Here is a 25,497-nt window from a genome sequence, read left to right on the forward strand (position 1 = left end):
AGACGGCGTCGGGGTTTGAGCACTGAAGAGAAGTTCCATTTTCTACATTCTAGCCTTGCGATCTTTTGGTGTCATTAGGGCACATTTGGTTCAGGTTAGGACATTGTGCTCACATCTGAGACACATTAACACAGTCTTTCTGAGGGTCTGTGATGGACATGGTGCGATTACATTCCAGGCACAGGCGGAACCCCGACGCCATGGCCATGAACCAGCATGATGTGACTGCTGTCTTGAATGCCGGTATATAAAAAACCTAAATAAATAAAATAAAATAAATATGAAAAAAATTGAGCCACGGTACGGTCGACGGCCAGTAGACCGCGAGGGCCAAACTCGACAGTAATCGACGGAAAACGGGTAAAAAAAACTTACCGGAGTACCGCGGCTTGAAAAAGTTGAAGGAGAGACCCCTGTGGGGTAAATTAAATTTTAGTAATTCTGTAAGGAAAATTCTTGTCAGGAATCTCTGCAGAGCTCCTTAGCCGCATGGCTACTGCTGCACGGAAAAAAGAAGATAGAAGGGGGACCCCTGCTGGCTGCAGGGTTAGTGCCATGCTGGGCATGCCCAGTAGGGGCCAGTCAAAGTTCTGGAAACTTTGACAAAAGTGTTCCGTGATTGGGCTCCATCCTGTGATGTCACCCATATGTGAGGACTACCATCCTGCTTGTCCTGTGAGAAAAAGAGTTATGTACCTGAAATTGTGGCCAACAGCCATTTTTTAAAAATCTCTTCCTACTTAATCTTCTATTTATACTTTAAATGTATCAGATGACAAGTACATAGGTTTCCAATGACAGTACAACATCATCCTAGGTCACATCCCCTTCTTCTCGGTAATGCTTCTAGCTCCTACTCCCTAAATATTAATTTTATTTTTAATTTTTAAAAATCCTATGTCAAACCAATCATCTTGCACTCCCCTGATTGTGAACCACTGCCTAATTTACTTGGATCCAGAATGGTACAAGTGATTAGCTAATATGAGCTCTCAATCTTCATTAATTTAGACACGTGAGCTTCATGCTATTGTCATTAAAACCTTTCGTAAATATCTGAAGGCACTTTTTTTCTGAGAAGCCTTTATAGGAAAGTTTAATTTGGGACCTGATTGCAGTTGAGATAGTATGTTAGTTAGCTAATGGCTTATGTTTTGCTTAAAGTTATTTTTTTTAAATTGTATTTGTTTTGTTTACTGTTTTGTGTTTATATTCATTCACTTTACACAATATTTTCATTATAAATGGGTTATAAGTATTTTACGTAAAAAACAAAATCACTCCCACTGGGCAATGCGGGCAGAGAATGGCCCTGGATTTATTGTAGTTTGGCGGCCATGTTAGCAGTTTGTATTGTCACACTGGAGAATGGAAGCAGGTGGGGAGGAGCATCACCTTCCTGTAGTCATCCACAGTGGCACAGTCAGAAACAAAGCACTCTGAAAGCTCAGTTCTGACAGACAATCAACGATAGTAGAAAATTGCTTTTACAGTTAAAACAAGAAATTCCCTCAATGATGTTCCAAACACAAAGTCAGACGTCAGATCAAACAAGCCACTTGATTCCAGTTCCTCTGCTGAACCTCTACTGTAAGGACGTGCTCATATGTTGGAAAGCTAGGTATTACAACATGCTGGTGGCTGAGGAAAAGAGGAATGCAGAAGCTCTAAAAAATTATTTTTTTTTTAATCAACATTTGTTATTGTATACAAATGAACAGTACAAAGCAGTGACAATGCAGAATGTACAAAACATGATACACAAAGATTTTGAAATCAGAATACTTTCCTAACCCCTCTCTCCCACCTTGCAATGAAATGAACATAAAATAGAACACTGATGAATTACCATACAAACCAGTAGAAATATTCCAGGAAACAAGCATAAAAGCCTATGGAAAACTAGTAGCCAAATATGTACCGTGCAACCGTATGCACATACCAAGATGTTATAATTAATACATTTTGTCAGAATAAGGTTGACATTTATAACTACACAGATTCAATAATACACGAATTATTAAACAGCAGATATCTTAATAGTGAAGGAGTTTTGTACAGTAATAAACTCACTGAAAATAGATATTTCCTGGCTCAGATTTCTATGAATCAAAAATCCCCCAAAAAGAATCAAAGCTTTTCATCCTAAGGCAGCTGATTACAGTTAATTTACACATCCTGCAAATTTTTTCCAATCTCAGTAAGACCGCTTTAATTTTAGGAACATTTATTTGTTTCCAACAGAAAGTTAACTCACAGTGAGCTGCTAGTATAATTTGCTGTAACAGCTTCTGTTTTGATATCCCAAGACTTAATAGGAGAATTCAATAAAGCATTTCTGGGATTTAAAGTAATCAACTCTTTTAAAATATCAGAAATCAATGAGCATAATTTTGCCCAAAAATCTTTATGGAACTCGCAGGTCCACCAAATATGGAAAAAAAAAAGTTCCTACTTGTAGACAACCCCTCCAGCACTGATTATCTACGCCTGGTATATTAGTTTTTCTGGAGTAAGATACCAGTTACAGAGAAGTTTATAGCTACTTTCAATTAGGGATGAAGATATGGATGATTTCCCGACACAGGACAAGAATAAATTCCATTCCTCCTCCAGAATGGCCTGCCCTAAATCCTTTTCCCCACATTTCATGTAAGCTGGAGATTCACCAAGGTCTGCGTTTAAAATAGAGTATAGTTTAGAAACGATAGCCTTTATTTTATCGGCCTGCATACAGATACCCTCTAAAAATGTTTTCCCCAGGGCCAGGTGACTATCAATATTTTTACTTTTCAAAAAATATTTAAATTTGTAAATAAGAAAAGAATTCCTCTTTGGGAAGATTATATTTTAACTGAAGTGAATAAAAAGTTACAAACCTCACTGCTTCCCAAATATGTTCTAAACAAGAGATACTATGTGCTTTCCATACTTTAAATGCACCCAAGGGTAAGCAAGAGCTAAACAACATTTTATGAAATAGACCAGAAGAATTCTCTCATCCACAAATTTATGTTGCCACAATCTCCATATGTTTAAAGTGCTACTAGTACTGAGGGCCAAGTCCTCATCCCTTCTCCAAGTATATCATGGCTGCCACAGCAAAACCTGAAGAGGCAGAGGACCCATTCAAGCTTGTTCCTTGGATATCCACTGTTTAAAGTTCTGCGTTTTATACCAGTCAATGACTACCCGGAGATGGGCAGCCACAAAATAGAATTCAAACTGAAATCAAAGTGAGGTGTTAGCCTAACGGCAGTAAATCCAGTTCTGACTAATGATGTGGAGGTGGTTTTGACAGTGCCTGGGAGAGATGGAGTCCCAGTCATCAAGCAAGAACAATATTCAATGCCTAGCCTCAAGAGCTCTGAAGGGCTCCATGCGACTGAGCAAAAAGACTATTAGTGCCTGGATTGCCTTTCTGGAGGAGGAGGTGAAGACAAAAACAGTCAAATAATTCAAAGGAGCACGGGATAAAAACTGTGGATCCCTAAAGATTTAAGGATGGAAATTAAGAAAAGGGTGCATGGGGGTAACTTGCTGGTGCGGCGGTTACTACCCTTAACCAATAAGCCTTGATGCTTTTGATGCAACTGCAACACTGTTCTATGCTTTAATGGCAGGGGGGGAAGGGGGAAGTGGATTCAGACAACAACCAACAAGGGCCCCAAATTTTACAGTCTAGGGAGCTGATAAGCATGAGGGTAACCTGCACAGAGCATCAGTTACTACGCTTAACAGAAGGCATGGGATTGTTACCCTTAATTAATAAGCATTGATGCTTTTGACACAACTACAACATCACTCTCTACTTTGATGGCGGGGTAGGGGGGAATCTGATTCAGATGTATTTGCCCTGACTTTTACAGAATGGAGTGCCAATACAAAAACAAAGAAAAAACACAAAACTGCTTCTAAGACAAGTCCATAAGCAAAACATGTCAGCACTATGAATTTTCAAGTAAACGTAAATTTATTATGGGTTATCATAAGACTTTGGGATAACTGCACAAAGCAGCAGTTATTACCCTTTAGAGAAACATAGGGGTAACCTGCATGGTGTACCAGATATTACCATAAAAACTTGCTGGGCAGGCTGGATGGACCATGTGGTCCTTCCCTGCTACCATTGTTACCATACGTTAGTGCAATGGCTGGGCTAGAGGGAAGAGGGGAATAAAAATGTGGAGAAGAAAAGCTAAGTAACTACAAATTTATTTATTTATTTATTTTTGGTTTTTATATACCGGAAGTTCCTGTATAAAATACATATCACTCCGGTTCACAGGTAACTGAAATAACTACCGCAGTGTGGCGGTTTACATGGAACATATCAAACGATTTACATAGAACATATCAAACGATTGCTTTATAGTAAGTGGAAAAAACAAACTAAGTTCACCTATGAAACATATAAATAAGGCCAATAATAAATAGTGTAAAATAAACATTGCATTAATGCTATAGGACAGTGGGTTGATTATATCTTGTTCTTAGCTCTCTGGGAATGCTTGAAGGAAGAGCCAAGTCTTGAGTTTCACCTTAAAATAATGGCTCTTGATGCCACAGCCCCACTTGGAGCAGATTCTGATTGAGATGGAAGCTTAAAGCAGCAGGAGAAAAGTTAACATATACCCCCTTCCGCTAATTGTGAAAGAATAGCACTGAATGCCCACATCAAAGAGGGACCGTGTTAGATCTGTACCAAACTCATCCAGACTTACCAATTTGTTGTAAAATGATACAAAACCATAGCCTTTTGATTTGCCTGTTGCCATGTCTTTGACTACACGTGCATCCCTGTGAAAAGAAATACAGCACCTTAAGTGTGGGGAGGAATCTCAGAAATAAACAGAATTTTAAAAAAACAAACAAAAGGAACCACACACACTGTAGCGTGAGCATTTTCTTTTTTTTTCTGGTTTTTGTACAAATTTTCAGTTAATTCTAATACTATTGCCATTCCTCAACTCTCTCTATTGCTCCCTTGACCTGTTAGAAAAAAGCAGGACAAAAAATACTCAACAACATGTAATAAAACATGCAACCTATCCACTACAGCCTACACTTTCTCTAACTAAAAACGTTAATAAACTTTTGAAGTTTTAAAAAGGAATATAAAGCTTCATCTTAATATTCTATCAGCTAGGGTTTGCTAAGGATACTATTTTATAAACTTATGGTCTAACAATTCTAGCTATTTTACCATGCAATTTTCTAGCTATGACTATGTCTTCTGCCTAGTGACACAAAATATATGAAATATTAAAAATTGAAAAAGAGGAAAAAAATAGGAATTAAAAGGCATACATGGCCTGTTAACAGATTTCTTTTTTTTTCTTGGTCAATTCTCTACCATCATTTTGGAGTTTGGGCAGCTGTAAATTTTGAAAAATTGACATTTTCAGAAATTTAAGAAAGGAGAATAAAACTAACAACAATACTAAGCACACCAGTACAAAAAAACAACAAAATTTACACAGAAATTATTTATGGTTTTTTTTTTTGTTTTTTTTAGTGAGTTAAGTTAAAATGATTGGAAAATATAGAACTACACTGAATATAGACTTAAAATGTCAATGCTAAAATATATATATATATATAAAGTATATATATAGAAATATATAAATATAATAAGAATAAATAGAAATGAGAAAAAAAATTCTACAACTGAGTTCCAGTGTGCACAGTTCCTTGCAGTTAGCCTTCAAGATCCTGTCCATTCTTATGAGCAATTCTGCAAAATAACCAGAATGCTATTACTTTATATGGTGGCTTGGACCCAAGAAGAACTGCAGGTCTCAGGTAACGCAATCAGTGGCGGAAGAAACAGCACAACCTGCAATATTTCCATCAACAGTGCTACTTACCACATAGAGATAAAAAGCAAAAGTAAATACAGCAGAAGAAAAGGCAGAAGCATTTTGATTTATAAAACAAAACAGAGTGAGAATAGGCGTTTAAGAAAGAATTCTGAATCTTGCTCTTGGCTAGAATGTGCTCTAGCACTGAATGAAGCGGTAATACAAACATAAGGTCTTTCTTAATTAAAAGTTCATCTGTAGAAAACAAAATGACTCGAGGTACCAAGATCACTTTCAGCACAATTATATGATAACAAGGTTTTATCTAGAGAGACTCAAACAGTTAAAAGGTTTTGATGCTGCAGAATGTGCACACAATACATACAGCACTGAACATAATGTTCTCCAAGCAAACAGAATGTTTTTGATTTTACTTTACATCACAGACACAAAAAGCCTGATTTATCAAGGGCTTTATTCCCAAATAACCCTAAGAGGAAACTTAAAATCAGGCCCAGGCTAAATCTTATGGTGCAAGGGCTAACACTTTCTGATCAGTCAAATAACTTTTGGCCAGAACACTGGGGCTGTCCCCGATACAGTCCAGCAAAAGTTCATCTTGCTGAAATAACATCTCACCTTTGCGCTATATTAACATTATTCATCTCTTTAAACCATCAGGATTATAAAAATGTTCATTACCAAGAATGAACGAAGCAATTCTATTTCAGCCCCATTAACTTATTTGGCCCTTGTAAAACCCTAGAAGATGTCTTCTACTACTGGGGTGTGGTAGAGAAAGTGCAAGAGAATTTGTTCTCCCCACTGCCCTTTTGGCACATTCAGAATCATGTACACATTTTACCCCTTTTACATGCCTACACTACTGATCACTGCACTTTGAGGGGTAAAAGGGAGACCTCACTCTTTACAATAGAAAGATTTCATGGTCTACAATTGAAAAAACAAATCTATTTACACTGAAAGAAAATATATAGTCAAAATTTCATTAAATAGGACATGAATGTATATATTAACTGCTTCTTTGCACAGCTTATACAGAATTCAATATATGGAATACATCAAAAAATCTCAAAAGCCAATGTTAAAAACAGAAGCATAGGCTAGAACTCTACACTTCCATGTCTATCGTCTCACAAACAACAAAATAATCAAAGAGGAACCTTACCATATAAATAGGGTAAAACTTCACTACTGCTTTCAGCAATGTATGAGCATGGAACTCTCTGGGGGAATTTACAGCATGCACAAGATGAAATGTTAGAACAGAAACCACGTCTTTTTCCAAAGTATAGATCATTGTAAAACCTGTGGCAGTAAACAGTCTGATATTTTAGGCACATAGAAGCTGACCTGGTAATCTGCCTGCAGTACACTGAATACGATACTTACGAGATTTTACCAAAAGGAGCAAATGCTGATTTTATGTCTTCTGTTGTGATTTCTGGACTTAAATCTCCAACAAACACATGGAAGTGATCTGAAAAGAGAAGATCATGCCATGAAACACCAAATGTTCCAAACTTAACAGACACCAGCTGGGAATGTTTTGCTACTACCTTGGATGCCTACAGGTAGAGGTAGAAGTAATTTATTTTATTTTTTTATTTAGCATTTCTTATAGTAAACATAGCTTAGGAACCAGGGCTCTGTGAAACCCACTGAACAGTTCAATGTTCCCCTTAAGAACACCAACAGACAAAATAAGACCAGAAACTATCTGAGATCTGAAGAACTCCTAGTCCTCTGTCCCACTGGTGTCAAAAACCAATTCCAAGTGGTTATATGTTTGCCAGCTTTATGCAGCAGCAGCATACTAGGTGCCAAGCAGCAAGCTCATTTTCCACCAAACAAATATTAAAGGCATACTTTAAGACATGGTTTCCTCAAGCTTTTAATCAATGTAACTCCATTTTAGCAATTGAACATTCACATGATCCCAGATGACCAAAACATATTAGCAGGGATGCGGTCGCCCTCCAACAACCACTCCTTTTCACCCCTTACTGCACTTCAGCTGATCTCTCTCTCAACCTCCACCCACTCCAGAGGACATCCCTCTCCACCAGCACACCCCTCAGGTCCCTCTCAATATGAACCCCTCCAGCCCTTTCTGCATCCCCCAGCTGATCTCCTCTCACTCTGTCATCCCTTCCCTTTCACTCACAGCTCCCTCTAAACTGAGCGCATGAGCGATTCGGATCACTGCTCACCAGTTTTACATGGTCGTGCACATAACATTTTTCTTTGTGCTATATACAGAAATGCAACACTAATACTGGTACTCAAAAATTGTTGGTTTTAACAAAAAAAACATTTGCACACACCTAGTCACTCCTTTAAGGGAGCACTGCTTTCACTTCATCCTCCATTCCCTCTAACTTCAGGTCTTCCCCTCCTACCCTTCTCTCATTCTCCCTCTTATCTCCCCAGATCCTCTTACATCTCCCAGTGGATAATGCAACATTTCCCCCTTAACTCATTCTCCACATTCTCCAACCCACAAACCCCTCCTGTTTCTCATCTCTTTTCAAAAAGCCTCTCCTCCAAAACTCTTGCTGGCTAGGGTCAGCAGCAATATTTTTCTTTGGGATTTGAGTCAAAGGTGGATGACAATAGGTTGGGGGGGGGGGGGGCAGGCCAATGAGAGGGGCAACATTTTTCTCTTGTGTTGATTGGCAGGTGAAGAGAGAGGGTTAGTGGGGGCAAAGTTCACTGGCCCATGCACATTCAGACCTCCCCACCCCTCAATACTGGTCCCAAGCCTGATGGTGACCTGCAAGTGGCAGCAGCATCATTAATTAAAGTCAGCTTGGGGGTCTATGGCTTATTGCAAGCTTAAAGGCTGCTTTGATCCCTCCTCATGCAGTGCTTCCTGATAACCAAACTTGTGCAAATGTAGCATCAAAGCAGGGCATGTGAGCATGTGCTGGTTCACAGGGTGAATACTGACTGACTTCCACTTCCACCTGAAAAGTGCTGCCATTTGAGGCACTTGTGATCCCAGCTGAATATTTTGTGACCCCATTTGGAGCATCCACAGTTTGGGAAGCCCTGCTTTAACAAGTTTCCACACAGCTATATGGCTGTGAGCTTTCTGACTGTTGGAGCCCCCTGCTCTTGAACATAAAGCTTTGGCAGGAACTTCTGGAAGCTAAAACTGACAAGTAGCCTTTTAAATCCCAAAATTTCTATATAATTAAATTCAAATTTGTATTTTTGTTTTACTTTTACAAAAAAAAATTCCCTTTTAGTTTTCCTATAGGGTCAGAGAATGCCATTGGGAACTAGTCACAAATCAGATTCTCAAGGTTCTGTGCTCTGGAACAATCTAGAAAAAGAAGTAAACCTGAGATGGTAAAGCTTACATTATTCTGGATAATTAAAAAGTGAAGATAATAGTGAAGATCTAATAAAGGGAACTCATAAACTGAGTGAGCCATCAAGTAGCAGAAAGTAGAGTTGCTTACCTGTAACAAGTATTCTCCATGGACAGAAGGATGAAAGTCCTCACGATACCCTCCCACCTGCTTTGGAAGTTGGTTTCTCCATGTATGAGCTACATTATGGACTGAGAGATTGCCTAGGGGGCAGGGTGATGACTACAGCTGCACATACTCAGTAGGCCATGTTTGAAAGTTCTACATTCATTGAGATCAAAGTTCCGTGCCGGGCTCCATCTGATGATGTCACCCATGTGAGGACTACCATCCTGCTTGTCCTCAGAGAAGATTAACAACCTGGGCAAAAAAACCCATGGGAATAAATAAAGCAGAATTGCTTACCTGTAACAGGTGTTCTCAGAGGATGACATCACTGGATAGAGCCCGGCACAGAACGGCACGGAACATTGATCTCAAAGATTCTAGAACTTTCAAACAGGCCCTACTGATCATGGGTAACTATAGTTATCACCCTGCCCCTAGGCAGAGTCCCTCAGTCCACAATATAGCTTGAAACCAGCAGACCTTCCCCTGATATCTTACTCACTTTCAGGCCGATACAGTAAAAATCGAGGGAGAGCGGGCGAGCACCCACTCTCTCGGCGAGCACACAGGCCACTCTCCTGTGTGCACGATTCAGAAAAAAAAATTATTTAAATTAGGGCCCGCGGTAAAAAGAGGCGCTAGGGACACTAGCGCGTCCCTAGCGCCTCTTTTTTGACAGGAGTGGCGGATGTCAGTGAGTTTGACAGCCGACACTCAATTTTGCCGGCGTCGGTTCTCAAACCCGTTGACAGCCATGGGTTCGGAAACCGGACGCCGGCAAAACTGAGCGTCCGGTTTTTAACCCACGAGCCGATTTTAATTAATTAATTAATTAATTATTTTTAACTTTTGGGACCTCCAACTTAATATCGCCATGATATTAAGTCGGAGGGTGCACAGAAAAGCAGTTTTTACTGCTTTTCTGTGCACTTTCCCGGTGCCGACAGATATTAACGCCTACCTTTGGGTAGGCGCTAATTTCTGAAAGTAAAATGTGCGGCTTTACTGCACATTTTGCTTTCTGTATCGCGCAAGAATGACTAATAGGGCCATCAACATGCATTTGCATGTTGCGGGCGCTACTAGTTTCTGGGGGGTTGGACGCCCGTTTTCGACACACTATTATTTATTATTTATTTTAAAACTTTTCTATACCGTCGCTAAGTTATATACCATCGCAACGGTTTACAAATAGGCACATAGACTAAGGTAAGTAAATGTAGGATATCTTACATTCTAACAGGTGCCAATAAAGTTCGGTTACAATTTCATAAATAAAATCATTATTTGAGTAATGTTGGTCAAGTCCAGGTATATTATTGAGTTACTATCGCTGTGAAATATTACTTCTTAAAAGTACACCTTACTGAATAAGGGATGAAGCTAGCACGTCGAAAACGCGCGTCCAAATGCGGGTTAACAGTGCACCTATTTGACAGTTAAAGACTTCCTTTTAGTTTTTTAGTCTTTTAATGCTTTAATGGTTTTTAATTTTATACATTTGATATTTTCGATTGTTCTTAATGAATATGTTTTAGTGATATTGTTTACTTTATTTTATTACTTATATTAATTATTTTTTTCTTGAATTTTTGAGATGCAAATTGTATTTATTTTCTTTCAATGCTTTTATTTTTATGTAAACTGATGTGATGTGTTAACGAACATCAGTATAAAAAAGCAATAAATACATAATAAAATATTTAAACCAGCTCCCAGGGGAGGCAGGTAGGTTTCATGAGGACTAACATCCTGCTGTCCTCAGAGAATACCTGTTACAGGTAAGCAACTCTGCTTTCTCAGAGGACAAGCAGGATGGTAGTCCTCACACATGGATGATTCCCAAGCTATGGGCTCTCTGAGCAGGACAAAGCGGGAAACCGCACAGTGCTGAAAACACCAGCCCTCTCCCTTTTGCCTGTCAGGCAGCCAACCCACAAAGGGGTCTAGGTGGAAAAAAAATTTGGTTCTACAAAGAGAAAAGACTGAGACCAAAACCCCAATGCGTAGCAGTCCCCTAAGGCAGGGGAGTGATGTGAATGTCAGCAAGAAACACTCCACATCATGTAAAACATTACAAGCAAGGTTTCAGATCAGAAAACCCTGACAATGACAGTAGGTCTAGAACCTCCTGGATACAGGAAAAAGTCTAGAGATATAAACATGAGAAGAACACTTGGACGAAGTCTGCATAGTTTCATTCGGTGTTACAAGACAGCTAAAAGAGCAACTGGGGCCTGAGAGCTTTCCAGAAAGAAACTGAGGTCCAATCACATCTGAAAGGACAGAATCATCTGCAGAAGTGTGGCCCTGTTTGGCTGATAGGCACAATGGGCAGAAAAACCCAAGTAAGGCTTGGAAGAATAATCAGCAACAACGGCAGGGTCTGTGACAGATCCTACGTGCCAAAACACCAGACATAGCTGGCCATACAGGACAGCATCAAGAGTTTCAGGGGATGAAAGGCAATCCCTCAATGGGATCACTAGCCCAAACCCCCCGAGCAGGGAGATAAGTTAGACCTACACCCTGTCAAAGGCAGGGCTATCCATCCTGTCTACAGGATGGTTCAGGTGAGCAGGAAGGCACTTTGGACAACCCAGTGAAGTGAGAAAAGCTAAAGGCTTTTTCTGGCTAGAAATTGGTGAAAAAATAGGGGGAAAGTGATGTATCTTTCCCTGCAGGTATACACTAAGACATACCACGAATGCTCTAGCTTTTCTTCCCCTTCCCTCGACATTTCAACTGGAAGTAAGAAGTAGCGAAGAACACGAGGAGGCAGACCACTGGACTACAGGGGTAATAACAAGTTGTTAGGTTGTATATCTCAACCCCAAATGAATTACCCACTAAGACAGAGCCCTCAGCCTGCTTGGAACAGCTGAAACCGAGAGTGAATCCCCAAGAGAAGAAATCCAGAAACACTCCACCAAGAGACAGGAAGCTGGGATGCCGCAAGTACAAACCCCTTTAGATCAGGATTTCTTCACCGGCCTGGAAACCCTAAGAGTACCAGGGCAGGGTCAAACTGATCTCGGAAAAGACTGTCTACCAACCTGGCTTGGTATTAATACATCAGCCATGATTACATATACTTCCAGTAAATGGAATAACCATTGCTTGAACCAGGACTCTCCTGTCCGCAGACAGGGTTATCCCTAAAATGGGGAATTATTGCTTGCAAGCCACTGCATCCAAAGAGTAGCACCTCTATTGTGGGGTCCCTCGCCACCCCCCCCCCCACCCCACTCCCTCAGCCATAGCTATGGCGATAGGTTGAAAGGCATACTTGCCAGTTAGATGTACTAGAACCCTCCTCACTGAGGTTAGGTCCCGCAAGCGAGAATGACTAGCAATAGTGGTCCTCTACGAAAAATGCCCATTGAGCTCAGCAGGTATCAAAGGTGACTCCCAGATGGGAGAAATCCAAATCTTCACTGGGGAGCTACCCCGAAGAGGAGACTCCTAGTATGCCTGGGAGACCGAATCTGGAATGGCTCCCTCACGAAATAAATCTGCACTGCCTTAGGACAACCTAAGGAAAGCGCTACCGCCCGACTAGCTCTCAGATCCCGCGAGGAACAGAGAGCGACTGCCAGTGTCATCCCTTCTCCGGGAAACAGAGAATGAGTGGCACCCATTGTAGGGGTGGACAAGTATAGGGGGGGGGGGGGGAGAAGAGACCCATAAGGGTCGCCTAGAAACCTAGTCATATTTCCCCTTCCTGAAGGACAGGAAAGTAACAAGAACTGGGGCCTCCCAATCCTGAAAAACCTTCCAACTCTCCAAGTGAGAGTTGGGTTACAGTCACTGATCGCTGAGGTTCAGAAGTGACCAAATCTGCCAACTGAGGCCACCCTGAGATGGCGTAGGCCACAATGGTAATCAATGGAGGGACCCCAGTAAAAACAGTCCAATGACTGCCGCTGCTGTCCCTGGGTCCTGGCCTACAAGGTGAGGCACTGATTCAAAAGAATCAAGGCTCCAGTTCGGTGATAAACCTGCAAAGGACGGAGCCCCAAGGGCTTCCCCACAAAGGGGATGTCTAACACGAGAGGGGGGTCAAAAGACATAGCCCTCTTCTGAGGAAGGGGAAGACTCCCGACACTATCCTCCTGGTATCCACTCCCCAAAGGGGTTCAACCAGAAATACAGTCTTAGGTCAGTCCTGTTGCTGCAGCACACAAGTTGTTGTGCTCTCCACGAGGGAAACACCCCCCCCCCTCCTACCATACAGTAGAAGGTAACTGGAAGAATAGTGTCCTCCACTGTAAAATCTCTCTGATCAGTACTCATAAATGTGGTATCCCATCTTACAGATGTCAGCACACCTATGAACCCACTCACCGTGTTTGTAGGTAGAATCGCACAGCACAGCACGGACAGCGTACCACCTGTTAAGAGTCGGTGGCTAAGCGCGGCCAAAAAGCAATCAGAGTGTGATGGCGCATTCCTCGCTAGTGCTCCCTAGCACCTTATAGTGCAGAACAGATGAAGAGGCTGATATTTTAATGAGACAATGGCAGAACCCTGGCATGGCTGTGTACTGCACAGACAGAGAGAATGCCACCTGCCAGCACCCGAGGTGTTTGGAGTAGATGAACCCTGCTGTACCAGACCACCCATGGAGTGACTAGGAACAGTGTGACAATGGCATCCCCAGTACCACTGGGGCTCCGATTATGGCATGGTGGTGGGTGGCATTCTATAGCATTACCCCCATGGTACCCCCAAGTACCTGATAATGCTACAAAAGGTTGAACGTAGCCCTTGAAATTGCATTGAGAATGGCTCAGCGATGTTTCCCTCATGGAACAGCAGCAGTGAAGTCCATTGTGACTGATGGTGCCCATGGTGCCCTGCGGTATCCGATCGTGTCCACTGCCGCCTCCCATCGTGACGACATCTGTGGGGCCCATAGCATTCTCGCGCGCAGCAACGATGGATCGCATCAATGGCACCAAACGATGCTGCACCCAGGGCTTCAAAGTGGCTTGACAGAGTCCTGACCAGTTCGACGGTATATAGAGCCATCCCCGGTGCCCCAGACGCCAGTTGACATAGACAGCCCAGCAGCACTGATAGAGACTCCAGTGCCCGAAAGCATCAATGGACCTGCAGTACCAAGGATGCCTGCAAGCAGAGGCTCTGTGGCCCCAACACCCTTCATCGGTGCCTAAAGGAACAGATGACTGCCGGTGCCATCGACAGATTGCCTTGGCTCACCTATACATCCGAGAGCATCAATGCTGAAAGCTCAATGGCGTCCCTCACCAGCAGCTATGGCTAATGATAGCCTCAATAGCAACCCTAGTGCTCATTAGCACTATTGGTACACGAAGCCAAACGGGGCCTCAGATGTTCCCCAATCCAAGCAGCTCAGGTCTCCCGAGATCGTCGGCATCCATGGTGCCAGATAGCCATAAGGCCAGTGATGGGAAAGCCCGAGGCTCCTTGGTACCTCGTCTGGACACCGCAAAAAAGCCTCTAGGGTGCCTTGAGTAAATGGCAAACCCGGCGCTCGATAGCACCAAGTTCATTGAAACCTGTGTCGCCCGAGGGCTTCATTGGCATACAAGAGCTCTCAGGAGCCCCAGCAGTCGATGGCCTTGAGAGTGACCAGGGGGCTGAATGGCGACCTCGCTGATGATGCTCAACATCGCTGAGAGCAACAATGAATGGTATCTCTGGCTAAAACGCCCGATGGTCTCCATGGCAGCCGCGTACCGTGATGGCATCGAGAGCAGCCATGGCAGAGGCCACGCACCTCAATGGCCTCAAGGGCAGCTCCAAGTGAGTCGAGGGAGGCCATGGCACTCGATGGCAGTCCTGGTCCCTGATACTGCCAAGTTCACGCTACAGTCCTCCATAATGAAACGCGCCTTCTCTACAGCTGGTCCATCTCTTTGGAACTCATTCCCATCAGAATTACGACAGGAACAATGCCTGAGTACATTTAGGAAGAATCTGAAGACTTGGCTTTTCAGACAAGCCTTTCCTTAATCTGAGGCGGCACTAACACCGACCATCATCATCTTCATCAGTTCACCAACATGCTGTGATCAGCCTTTCATTAAGCTACTTTTACATAAGAACATAAGAAATTGCCATGCTGGGTCAGAACAAGGGTCCATCAAGCCCAGCATCCTGTTTTCAACAGAGGCCAAAACCAGGCCACAAGAACCTGGCAATTATCCAAACACTAAGAAGATCCCATGCTACTGATGTAATTAATAGCAGTGGCTATTCCCTAAGTTGATTAATAACCATTAATGGACTTCTCCTCCAAGAACTTATCCAAACCTTTTTTGAACCCAGCTACACTAACTGCACTAACCACATCCTCTGGCAACAAATTCCAGAGCTTTATTGTGTGTTGAGTGAAAAAGAATTTTCTCCGATTAGTCTTAAATGTGCTACTTGCTAACTTCATGGAATGCCCCCTAGTCCTTCTATTCGAAAGTGAAAATAACCGAGTCACATCTACTCGTTCAAGACCTCTCATGATCTTAAAGACCTCTATCATATCCCCCCTCAGCTGTCTCTTCTCCAAGCTGAACAGCTCCAACCTCTTCAGCCTTTCCTCATAGGGAAGCTGTTCCATCCCCTTTATCATTTTGGTTGCATTTCTCTGTACCTTCTCCATCGCAACTATATCTTTTTTGAGATGCAGCGACCAGAATTGTACACAGTATTCAAGGTGTGGTCTCACCATGGAGCGATATAGAGGCATTATTTATTTATTTATTTATTTATTTATTTAATTAAGGTTTTTATATACCGGCAATCATGAGAACATATCTTGCTGGTTTACATGAAACGGGAGTGCATTAAATACATCAACTAGAACTGTGGTGATCGAAGGAACAGTTACAAATAACAAGGGTAGCTGAACTTGGAGAAGAAGGAAGAGATAGGAAAGAATAAACGGTTAAACGGTATACAAATAAATTGGATGCTATGTACAAATGGCATGATTAATGGCTGAATGTTTTGAGGAGTCCTTGGTTTGTGTCCTTGACTTGTGTCATTAGATTGTGTCTGGGAAAGCTTGCTTGAATAACCATTGAATAATAAGCATTATGACATTTTCCGTTCTATTAACCATTCCCTTCCTAATAATTCCTAACATTCTATTTGCTTTTTTGACTGCTGCAGCACACTGAGCTGACGATTTTAAAGTATTATCCACTATGATGCCTAGATCTTTTTCCTGGGTGGTAGCTCCTAATATGGAACCTAACATCGTGTAACTACAGCAATGGTTATTTTTCCCTATATGCAACACCTTGCACTTGTCCATATTAAATTTCATCTGCCATTTGGATGCCCAATCTTCAAGTCTTGCAAGGTCCTCCTGCAATGTATCACAGTCTGCTTGTGATTTAACTACTCTGAATAATTTTGTATCATCTGCAAATTTGATAACCTCACTCGTCGTATTCCTTTCCAGATCATTTATATATATATTGAAAAGCACCGGTCCAAGTACAGATCCCTGAGGCACTCCACTGTTTACCCTTTTCCACTGAGAAAATTGACCATTTAATCCTACTCTCTGTTTCCTGTCTTTTAACCAGTTTGTAATCCTCGAAAGGACATTGCCTCCTATCCCATGACTTTTTAGTTTTCGTAGAAGCCTCTCATGAGGGACTTTGTCAAACGCATTCTGAAAATCCAAATACACTACATCTACCGGTTCACCTTTATCCACATGTTTATTAACCCCTTCAAAAAAATGAAGCAGATTTGTTAGGCAAGACTTCCCTTGGGTAAATCCATGTTGACTATGTTCCATTAAATCATGTCTTTCTATATGCTTTACAATTTTGTTCTTGAGAATGGTTTCCACTATTTTTCCCGGCACTGAAGTCAGGCTCACTGGTCTATAGTTACCCGGATCGCCACTAGAGCCTTTTTTAAATATTGGGGTTACATTGGCCACCCTCCAGTCTTCAGGTACAATGGATGATTTTAATGATAGGTTACAAATTTTAACTAATAGATCAGAAATTTCATTTTTGAGTTCCTTCAGAACCCTAGGATGCATACCATCTGATCCAGGTGATTTGCTACTCTTTAGTTTGTCAATCTGGCCTACTACATCTTCCAGGTTCACAGTGATTTCGTTCAGTTCGTCTGACTCATCACCCCTGAAAACCATCTCCAGAACTGGTATCTCCCCAACATCCTCATTAGTAAACACGGAGGCAAAGAATTCATTTAGTCTTTCTGCAATGGCCTTATCTTCCCTAAGAGCCCCTTTAACCCCTCTGTCATCTAATGGTCCAACCGACTCCCTCACAGGTTTCTTGCTTTGGATATATTTTTAAAAGTTTTTATTATGAGTTTTTGCCTCTATGGCCAATTTCATTTCAAAATCTCTCTTCGCCTGTCTTATCAATGCTTATGTTTTATCCTATTTTCTTCAGATAGATCCTTCTTCCAATTTTTGAAGGATTTTTTTTTGGCTAAAATAGCCTCTTTCACCTCACCTTTTAACCATGACGGTAATCGTTTTGCCTTCCTTCCACCTTTCTTAATGCGCGGAATACATATGGACTGCGCCTCTAGGATTGTATTTTTATTTTTTTTTATTTATTTATTGAGTTTTTTCTATACCGGCATTCACGGAGTTCGTATCATGTCGGAGTAACCAGAAAAATTCCAGAATCTAGACAGAAGTTAGTTAGAACTTGGCTCCTAACTTAAGGGAGGGGAAAGGGGGAGGGGAAAAATAAGGGGGGATGCCTGGGGAAATGGGGTGCTGGAATTTTGAATACAGGGAACATTAAATCGTAGTAAGATGGGAGAGTTAGAGTGTATAGCAGCAAATGAGGAGATTGACATAATTGGCATCACAGAGACTTGGTGGAAGGAGGATAACCAATGGGACAGTGCTATATCAGGGTACAAATTATATCGCAATGATAGGGAGGATCAACTTGTTGGGGGTGTGGCACTTTATGTCCGGGAGGGTATAGAGTCCAACAGGATAAAGATCATACAAGAGACTAAATGCTCAGTAGAATCTATATATGTAGAAATCCCATGTGTGTTGGGTAAGAGTATATTGATAGGAGTATACTACCGTCCACCTGGACAAAATGGTCAGACAGATGATGAAATGCTAAGAGAAATCAGGGAAGCAAACTAATTTGGCAGTGCAATAATAATGGGAGATTTCAATTACCACAAAAACACTGGTGCGGGATAGAGTTATTGCTTCCACACAAATAAGTATAAGTCAATGAATATTTATTCAAAACATCAAGATACCAAAAGTTCATTTATGGCAACTCCATCAGTTGTACCAAAATACTCTTGAAGTCCCCCGACACGGTCCCGTGTTTCGCACTCGCTGCATCGGGAGGGACCAGCATATAGTGACAAATCTAGAATATGAACAATACAAACTAAATCAATGGTGGAAGCAGAGAAACTACGGTACATTTTTCTACACAAGCTGACACATACCTTGTACATTGGAATCTGGAGCGCAAGCGCCCTCAAGCGTTTGACATAGAATGGCACCTGTTCTATTGAGAGTAGAGCTCCACCCACTCCCGCGAGAAGTTACCCTTCGCGCCTTTTCTATGTTTTTTTAATGTTTAAATGGCTGTCAAACGCTTGAGGGCGCTTGCGCTCCAGATTCCAATGTACAAGGTATGTGTCAGCTTGTGTAGAAAAATGTACCGTAGTTTCTCTGCTTCCACCATTGATTTAGTTTGTATTGTTCATATTCTAGATTTGTCACTATATGCTGGTCCCTCCCGATGCAGCGAGTGCGAAACACGGGACCGTGTCGGGGGACTTCAAGAGTATTTTGGTACAACTGATGGAGTTGCCATAAATGAACTTTTGGTATCTTGATGTTTTGAATAAATATTCATTGACTTATACTTATTTGTGTGGAAGCAATAACTCTATCCCGCACCAGTGTTTTTGTGGTAATTGAAATCTCCCATTATTATTGCACTGCCAAATTAGTTTGCTTCCCTGATTTCTCTTAGCATTTCATCATCTGTCTGACCATTTTGTCCAGGTGGACGGTAGTATACTCCTATCAATATACTCTTACCCAACACACATGGGATTTCTACATATATAGATTCTACTGAGCATTTAGTCTCTTGTATGATCTTTATCCTGTTGGACTCTATACCCTCCCGGACATAAAGTGCCACACCCCCAACAAGTTGATCCTCCCTATCATTGCGATATAATTTGTACCCTGATATAGCACTGTCCCATTGGTTATCCTCCTTCCACCAAGTCTCTGTGATGCCAATTATGTCAATCTCCTCATTTGCTGCTATACACTCTAACTCTCCCATCTTACTACGATTTAATGTTCCCTGTATTCAAAATTCCAGCACCCCATTTCCCCAGGCATCCCCCCTTATTTTTCCCCTCCCCCTTTCCCCTCCCTTAAGTTAGGAGCCAAGTTCTAACTAACTTCTGTCTAGATTCTGGAATTTTTCTGGTTACTCCTCCTGTTATTTGTAATCTATTTATTTATATATGTATACATCTATTTATTAATTTCTCTTGTTTACTTGCCTTGTTATTTGTAACTTTCCCAGGTTATGTTTGATGTAAACCGGCATAAGACTTTTTGTCCTGAACGTTGGTATATTAAAAAGTACTAAATAAATAAAGCAAAATTGCTTGCCTTGTAATAGGTGTTATCCCAGGACAGCAGGATGTAGTCCTCACATATGGGTGACGTCACTCACGGAGCCCTAATGCGGGAAAACTTCTGGCAAAGTTTCTAGAAGCTTTTAACTGGCAGCCCGGGGCTACTGAGCATGCCCGGCATGCCATGATATTCCCTGCCACAGGGGTCTCACTTCAGTCTGGTATGTAGCAATAAGCGTTAGCAAAGTAAAATAATAAAAGTCTGAGGCCCAACTCCGCGGGGTGGCGGGTGGATTCTGTGAGGACTACATCCTGCTGTCCTGGGATAACACCTATTACAAGGTAAGCAATTTTGCTTTATCCCAGGACAAGCAGGATGCTAGTCCTCACATATGGGTGAATAGCAAGCTAGAGGCTGAGTCATTGTCCATGTAGTTAGCAGTGATGCGTTGTTGAGGAAATGAGGCAGCCGAAGATCACAGCAGGTTGGTTGTAGAAGGAGTTGGGATCAAGCTGGAAACAAGTTCTGTAAGACAGATTGTCCATAGGCTGAATCTTGTCATCCTTGTTTATCCAGACAGTAATGAGCTGCAAAGGTGTGAAGAGAACTCCATGCTGCTGCTTTACATATCTCAATGATTGGCACTGAACGAAAATGTGCTACTGAAGTTGACACTGCTCTCACTGAATGTGCCTTTACTCGCCCTTGGAGAGGAAGGCCTGCTTTTTCATAGCAAAACTGTATGCAATCTGCTAATCAGTTTGATATAGTATGCTTACCCACTGCGTTACCCGGCTTATTTGGATCATAAGAGACAAAAAGTTGATTGGATTTTCTGAGGGACGTAGTACGATTCAGAAAAAAGGACAACGCACGTTTGCAGTCCAAAGTGTGCAAAGCTCTTTCTCCTTGGTGAGAATGAGGCTGTGGAAAGAATGTGGGTAGAACTATGGTTTGATTTAAGTGGAACTCTGTAACTACCTTAGGAAGGAATTTTGGGTGTGTTCGTAGAACCACTCTTGTCATGGAGAAACTTTGTATAAGGTTCATACGTGACAAGTGCTTGTAACTCACTAACCCTTCTAGCTGATGTGATGGCTATAAGGAAGATAGTTTTCCATGTGAGAAATTTGAGATCACAAGAATGAATGGGTTCAAAGGGAGAACGCATTAATGCTGTTAAAACCAGATTCAGGTCCCATTGTGTGACTGGAGGCCGAATTGGTGGTTTAAGGTGAGTTAGACCTCTCATAAACCTACTGACAAGAGGATTTATGGATATAGGTGCATCTCCCATCTTGTTATGATAAGCTGAGATTGCGCTCAAATGTACTCTGATTGATGAGGTCTGAAGACCAGAGTCTGAAAGATGGTACAAATAGTCTAGAAGAGAAGTAGTGGGGCAAGTGAAAGGATCAATATTGTTTTGTCTGCACCACAAAGTGAATCTTTTCCATTTGAAAGAATAATTCTTTCTTGTGGAAGGTTTGCGTGAAGCTATAAGCACTTGAGAAACATTTGTTGAAAGATTGATTGGTTGTAATATCAAGCTTTCAACATCCACGCTGTCAGGGATAGGGATTGAAGGTTGGGATGGCGCAACCGACCCTGATCCTGAGTTATGAGATTGGGAGCTACTCCCAGGCGTATTGGATCCCTGACTGAAAGGTCTAGTAGTGTGGGAAACCATACTTGTCGAGGCCAGTATGGGGCTATGAGTATCATGGTCCCCTTGTCTTGTTGTAGGTTTACTAGAGTTTTCGTTATAAGTGGTATTGGAGGATACGCATATAGCAGGCCGGAGTTCCAAGGGCGAGCAAAAGCATCCTTGGCTAGCTGGTTCTGTTGTTTGTGTAGAGAACAGAAGTTGTCTACTTTGTAATTCAGAGGTGACGCAAAGAGGTCCGTTGTTGGTTGTCCCCAACGTTGGAATATCTTGGCGGCTACTGAGGGATTCAGGGACCACTCGTGTGGTTGGAATTGACGACTGAGTCGGTCTGCTAGCACATTTTGAATTCCTGCTAGATAAGTGGCCTGTAGGAACATTGAGTGGTTCAAGGCCCAGTCACAAATTTGTGCAGCTTCTTGACAAAGGAGATACGAGCCCGTACCTCCCTGTTTGTTGATGTACCACATGGCTACGGTATTGTCCGTTTGGATCAGAACAGTCTTGTGTGAAAGGCAGTCCTTGAACGCATGCAGCGCATAACGTATAGCTCGAAGTTCCAGAAAGTTGATTTGATATGTGGCTTCGAGTTTTGTCCAAGTTCCTTGAGTTTGAAGAGTGTGTATGTGAGCTCCCCACCCCAAGGTGGACGCATCTGTAGTTAATGTTATCTGAGGGACCGGTTTCTGGAAGGGTAGGCCCTTGCGTAAATTGTCCCTGACTGTCCACCATTGCAGCGAGGAGCGTAGTTGGTGGGTTACTTGGATTGGATAATGTAATGGTTGGATGGCTTGGATCCATTGTGATCGTAGAGTCCACTGGGTTACTCTCATGGCGAGTCGTGCCATAGGAGTGACATGAACCGTGGAGGCCATGTGGCCTAGTAAGGTAAGGAACTGATGAGCTGTCGCTTGTTGTTGCATGGAAATTGAGTGTGCCAACAGGGACAGTGTGACTGCACGATCTTCTGGTAGAAAAGCCTGTGCAATGTCTGTGTTTAACTCTGCTCCTATGAATTGGAGTAGATGAGAAGGGTTCATGTGGGATTTCTGATAATTGATGAGGAATCCCAGTTTGTGAAGTATAGCTATGGTGTAATTCAGTGAAGTTATTGCTCCTTGTTGTGATTGACTTTTGATGAGCCAATCGTCGAGATAAGGAAAAACATGAACACCTTGTTTGTGTAAGTGTGCTGCTATCACTGCCAGGCATTTGGTGAATACCCTGGGAGCTGAAGAGAGGCCGAATGGTAACACTCTGTATTGGAAATGCCGACATCCTACTGTGAATCGCAGATACTTGCGATGAGGCGGGAATATAGGAATGTGTGTGTAAGCATCTTGAAGATCCAGAGAACAAAGCTAATCTCCCTTTTGTAGAAGTGGAAGCATGGTTCCTAGTGAAACCATTCTGAACCTTTCTTTTTTAAGAATTTGTTGAGATTTCTGAGATATAGAATGGGACGTAGGCCTCCGGTTTTCTTTGGAATGAGGAAATACTGGGAATAGAATCCTCTGCCCTTCTGACTGTGTGGTACTTGTTCCACAGCTTTTGCTTTCAGAAGAGCGGATAATTCTGTTTGTAATTGAGGTATGTGATTGAGATGGGAGTTTTGTGGTGGAAACTCCTGAGGGAGAGATGTAAAGTCTAGGCTGTAGCCTTGATGAATTATGGACAGGACCCAATGATCGGTTGTTATTGTTGTCCATTCCTTGTAGAAATGGGATATTCTCTCTCCAACTGGCAAGGTGGTATAGGGATTGGGATATTGGCCTTGTGCTCTGAAATTTGTTTCAAAAGCCCGAGGTAGATCCTGTTTGAGGAGGTGGTTGGGGCCTCGCAGACCGTTGTTGTCTTTGTTGTGGTCTTTGTTGAGACCTTGGAGGTCTTGACCTAGAAGCGGGAGGATAGTACCTCTTTGGGCGATAGAAGGGACGTTTCGCTTCTCTACGCGGTGGTCTGCGAGTTGTGTGGGTTGCAGGGTCATGAGGCAGCATAGAGAGTTGTTTTAGTGTCTCTGAATGCTCTCGAAGTTGGGCGACGGCATCCTGCACTTTGGTGCCAAACAAATTATCTCCCTGACAGGGAAGGTCTACTAATTTGTCCTGGACTTCAGGGTGTAAATCAGAAGCCTTTAGCCAGGCCCATCTTCTGGCACTGATGCCGGATGCTGCTGTTCTAGAGGATGTTTCAAAAGCATCGTAGGCTGCCCTTACCTCATGCTTTCCTGCATCCAAGCCCTTTTGGATGATGATTTGTGCTGCCTCCTGGTGTTGTTGAGGCAGAGAGGGTAGAAACTCTTCAATCTGCTTCCAGAGATTTCTCTGGTGCTGCGTCATGTAAAGCTGATATGCAGCAATTTTGGAGTTGAGCATGGCTCCTTGGTAGATTTTTCTTCCCATCAGATCTAAAAATCTACTGTCCTTTCCTGGAGGGATTGAGGTATGAGTCCTGGTTCTGCGAGATTTTTTCTGAGCAGATTCCACCACAAGGGAATTGAGGAAGTTGAGGTTTCTCAAATCCTGGGGCTGCTTGAACAAGATAGGTAGAGTCTACCCTCTTATTTACAGCAGGGGTTGTACATGGATGTTCCCATATCCTCTGCTGAAGCTGTAATAGCACTTTGTGTACCGGGATGGCCAGATTGTGCTTAGGAGGATCCACAAACTGTAAAATTTCAAGCGTCTGTTGCCTCTCATCCTTTTCATCCTGGAGTTGGAAGGGTATGGACTCAGACATTTCTTGAATAAAAGATGAAAATGAAAGGTCCTCTGGAGGTGACTGCTTTTTGGCTTGAGGTGGAGAGGCCTCAGACAAGAAATCTTCTGATGAAGGCTCAGATTCTGTATCTGACCAAGTATCAGAAGTAGGTATGTGATATTGAGGAGGTTCAGGCCTTTGAGGTGGAGGTATCCTTGAAGGGCCTTGCAAGGGATCTTGTGGGTCTGGTGAAGTCTCTCGATCCTCTTCTTCTTGCCCAGGCATTATGGGCAATGAAGCCAGAAGGTCCTGATACCTCTTAGTGAGGATGCTGTGTAACTGTGCTTCAGAACTAGAAGTGTCTGGAACTGTGGGAGTAGGCTTCAGTGAAGAATGTTTAAATTTCCCCGATGACTTTTGTGTGGAAGATGTTCTTCTTGGCAAAGGTGGCTCAGACGGTGCCATGGTGTAGAGAGACATCGATTGTGTAATCGGTGGCATCGATGAAGTAGTGAAGGTAAACATCGATATTGGAATCATCGATGGTATAGGTCTGGCTGGCATCGGGAATTGTAAAGGAACCGATGGTATCGATGTTGGAACTGGATCTGTCATCGAAGAAGTCATCAGCGGAATCGATGAAGACATCGCTGGCATCGGCGTATATGCCAGCATCGACTGAGACGTCGGCATCATCGGCGGAGTCGCCGGCATCGGCTGTGAAGCCGGTATCGAAGGAGTGGTTAACCTCGGCGATCCCGCCGGCATCGACACGGTGGTCGGCATCGGCGATGACGCCGGAATTTGATGCTGCAAGGCATCAGTGACTATTTGTTTAATTAAGCAGTCAAGTCAGTAATCCAAGTCGATACTTGCTGTGATGTCGATGGTATCGATTCCGGAACCGATGGAACCGTAGTTGAGGAAGACTTTTGCCTCTTAGCGGTCGGTTCCTCCGGCGACTGGAGCGGCGGGATAGACCGATGCCGTCGGTGCTTGTGCTACGATCGTGGTTTGGATACCGACCTTGTCGATGACGTGGAGGGTGTTGGAGAAGAGGCATCCCCCGAAACCTCCGGAAGTCTTTTCTTGATCAGGATCTTTTTTGTAAGGCCTACCGGCGATGATTTTGTAGAAGTCGTCGGTGAAGGCCCCGAATGAATTTGAAAAATCTGT

The 25,497-nt window shown here is 42.6% G+C and overlaps 1 protein-coding gene across 3 annotated transcripts in view; it reads right to left on the minus strand.

Annotated features, from left to right (window-relative positions):
- Positions 1 to 25,497, minus strand: part of TIAL1 (TIA1 cytotoxic granule associated RNA binding protein like 1) — a 347,709-nt gene that overhangs the window by 183,600 nt on the left and 138,612 nt on the right. For all 3 annotated transcript variants that reach the window (XR_003857944.1, XM_029610520.1, XM_029610521.1), the window contains exons 5-6: positions 7,218 to 7,305; positions 4,725 to 4,800 (exon numbers count right to left, since the gene is read on the minus strand). Coding sequence is in view for 2 of the 3 variants with exons in the window: in XM_029610520.1 (XP_029466380.1) it covers positions 4,725 to 4,800; positions 7,218 to 7,305 (164 nt within the window). In the remaining variant the exon portion in view is untranslated. The remainder of the gene's footprint in view (positions 1 to 4,724; positions 4,801 to 7,217; positions 7,306 to 25,497) is intronic.

This window comes from Rhinatrema bivittatum, chromosome 7 (assembly GCF_901001135.1).
Source record: "Rhinatrema bivittatum chromosome 7, aRhiBiv1.1, whole genome shotgun sequence".
NCBI classification, from domain to species: Eukaryota; Metazoa; Chordata; class Amphibia; order Gymnophiona; family Rhinatrematidae; genus Rhinatrema; species Rhinatrema bivittatum.